The sequence below is a fragment of the Polistes canadensis genome, unplaced genomic scaffold, assembly GCF_001313835.1.
Source record: "Polistes canadensis isolate GaletaPanama2010 unplaced genomic scaffold, ASM131383v1 scaffold_230, whole genome shotgun sequence".
NCBI lineage: Eukaryota > Metazoa > Arthropoda > Insecta > Hymenoptera > Vespidae > Polistes > Polistes canadensis.
Genome location: NW_014569777.1, coordinates 23052 through 24936, shown reverse-complemented (window position 1 = coordinate 24936; position 1885 = coordinate 23052). Strand labels below are relative to the sequence as shown.

General features: G+C 32.7%; 1 protein-coding gene across 1 annotated transcript in view; it reads left to right on the top strand.

The window, feature by feature from the left end:
* Positions 1-1885, top strand: part of LOC106790323 (neuroligin-1-like) — a gene marked incomplete in the record, with an annotated part of 50968 nt that overhangs the window by 40335 nt on the left and 8748 nt on the right. Inside the window, 1 exon segment of the mRNA XM_014755127.1 lies at positions 1428-1684. Within this exon segment, the coding sequence (XP_014610613.1) occupies positions 1428-1684 (257 nt within the window).

Here is a 1885-nt window from a genome sequence, read left to right as displayed (position 1 = left end):
GGGGTAGTTTAAAGGTTACTCGAAACAATCATTTATCCATTATTTTAAATTTAATCAAGCTTTCGCGAGAATCTAAATATATTTCGGTTCGAACATGGGAAAATTCGAACATACAAATGAAAAAAAAAGTATAATATAGAAAAGTTAAAAAAAAGAATACGATTTACAATAGATTAGAAAATAGGTCACGAAGAAGAAGAAGAACAAGAACAAGAAAAAAGAAGAGAAAAGGGTTTCTCATTCTGATACACTATAATTATTGTTATTGTTGTCATCGTTATCGTAGATACGTGTGCATGTTTTTGAACGAAAAGTAAAATAGAAAAAAAGAAAAAGAAGACAAAAAAGAGATAGAAAAGAGAGAAAGAGGGGGTGGGTAATTTAAAGAGGGTGTATATTATAAAGAAAAGATATATTATATACCCATCCTATAGTTATAGTTAAAACACGGTGTACTAAGAAAAACGAGTGGTTGTTGAGAGAAAAAGACAGACACGAAAAATAAGAGAGAGAGAGAAAGAAGAAATACGATGATGTTTTCTTCTTCTTTTTTTTTTTTTCTTCGTCATCTTCATCGTTGTCGTAGTTGTCTGGTACTAGAAAACCTTAACAAGCTTCCTAAAGTGTAGTCTTCCGTGACACTGCGACTCTGAAAGAACAGAACCGAAAATAAGACACGAGATAGAAGTTAGGTAGGAATTGTAAGAGAGAGAGAGAGAGAGAGATAGAAAGAGAGAGAGAGAGGGAGTGAAAAAGAGGGTTTTGGATAGAACAGAAGATGATAGGGGATGGAGGGGTCTGGGGTGAAGTGGGAGTAGTTGGATAGATGAATGTGGGATAGGGGTTGGTGGGATAGGGGTTGGTGGTATAGTTGTTACAGACAAGGGGAAGGAAGGGCCTTGGTAAAAAGAAGAGTCCTGTCCGTTTCCCCTTACTTTTTTATCCGTACTGTGTCTTCCTAGATTGCACCCCAATTCCACTAACGAAGACCCAACCCCTATACCTTTTCTTTAATATCTACCCTCTCGTTCCTTCGTTCTAAAGCAATGTCGAGTCACCCTTTAAAAGTCTTGGCCAAGGGTGCCTAGATTAATGTACTACTATGTTGTCTAGTCACGTTTTATATTTATAAATATAATATTGTTTATATATATGTGTATGTATCTTTCAACCCTTTTTTTTTTATCTTATTCTTCTTTTTTATTTTAATTTTTTAATTTTACTTTGTATTCGGGATAAAGTAAGAAGATAGTATTGTTTATATATATGTGTAAAACATTTAAAAACAAAACAAAGTTATTTATTTTTAAATTATATTTAAATATAAAGATATTATTGTATTATTGTTTAATGATTGAATATTAAAAGAAAGAGAGTGAGATTACGATTATGAAGATGAAAAAGAATAAAAAAATAAAAATGTGTAGAATTGGTCGAGAGAGTGATACTACTCGGTGGTTCGGCCCTTTCACCATGGGCAATACAACGGGACCCATTAACGGTGAAACGTCACGTTGCCGATCAAACCAGATGTTCATTCGTCGACGAAGCAGATGATATTGCACCGTGTCTACGTTTGCGAAGCCTTGATTCTCTTTTAGAAGTTAAACTTGATCCCCCAAGATTCACTTTCGGTTTTGCACCATTCGTCGACGGAGCCGTCCTCCCGCATCCGATAAATCAGGTTCGTATTATATACTTACATTTTATTTAACTAATATTTTGACATTTAATCAATATTCATATATCTAAATTTTATTCGCAAGTTCTAATGATTTTGTTAAAATAAAATAATATATATTTAATTAAATTATAATTTGATTGGCCCACGTGTTATTTATCTAATATTTTCATTTAATTAATATTCACATATCTAAGTTTTATT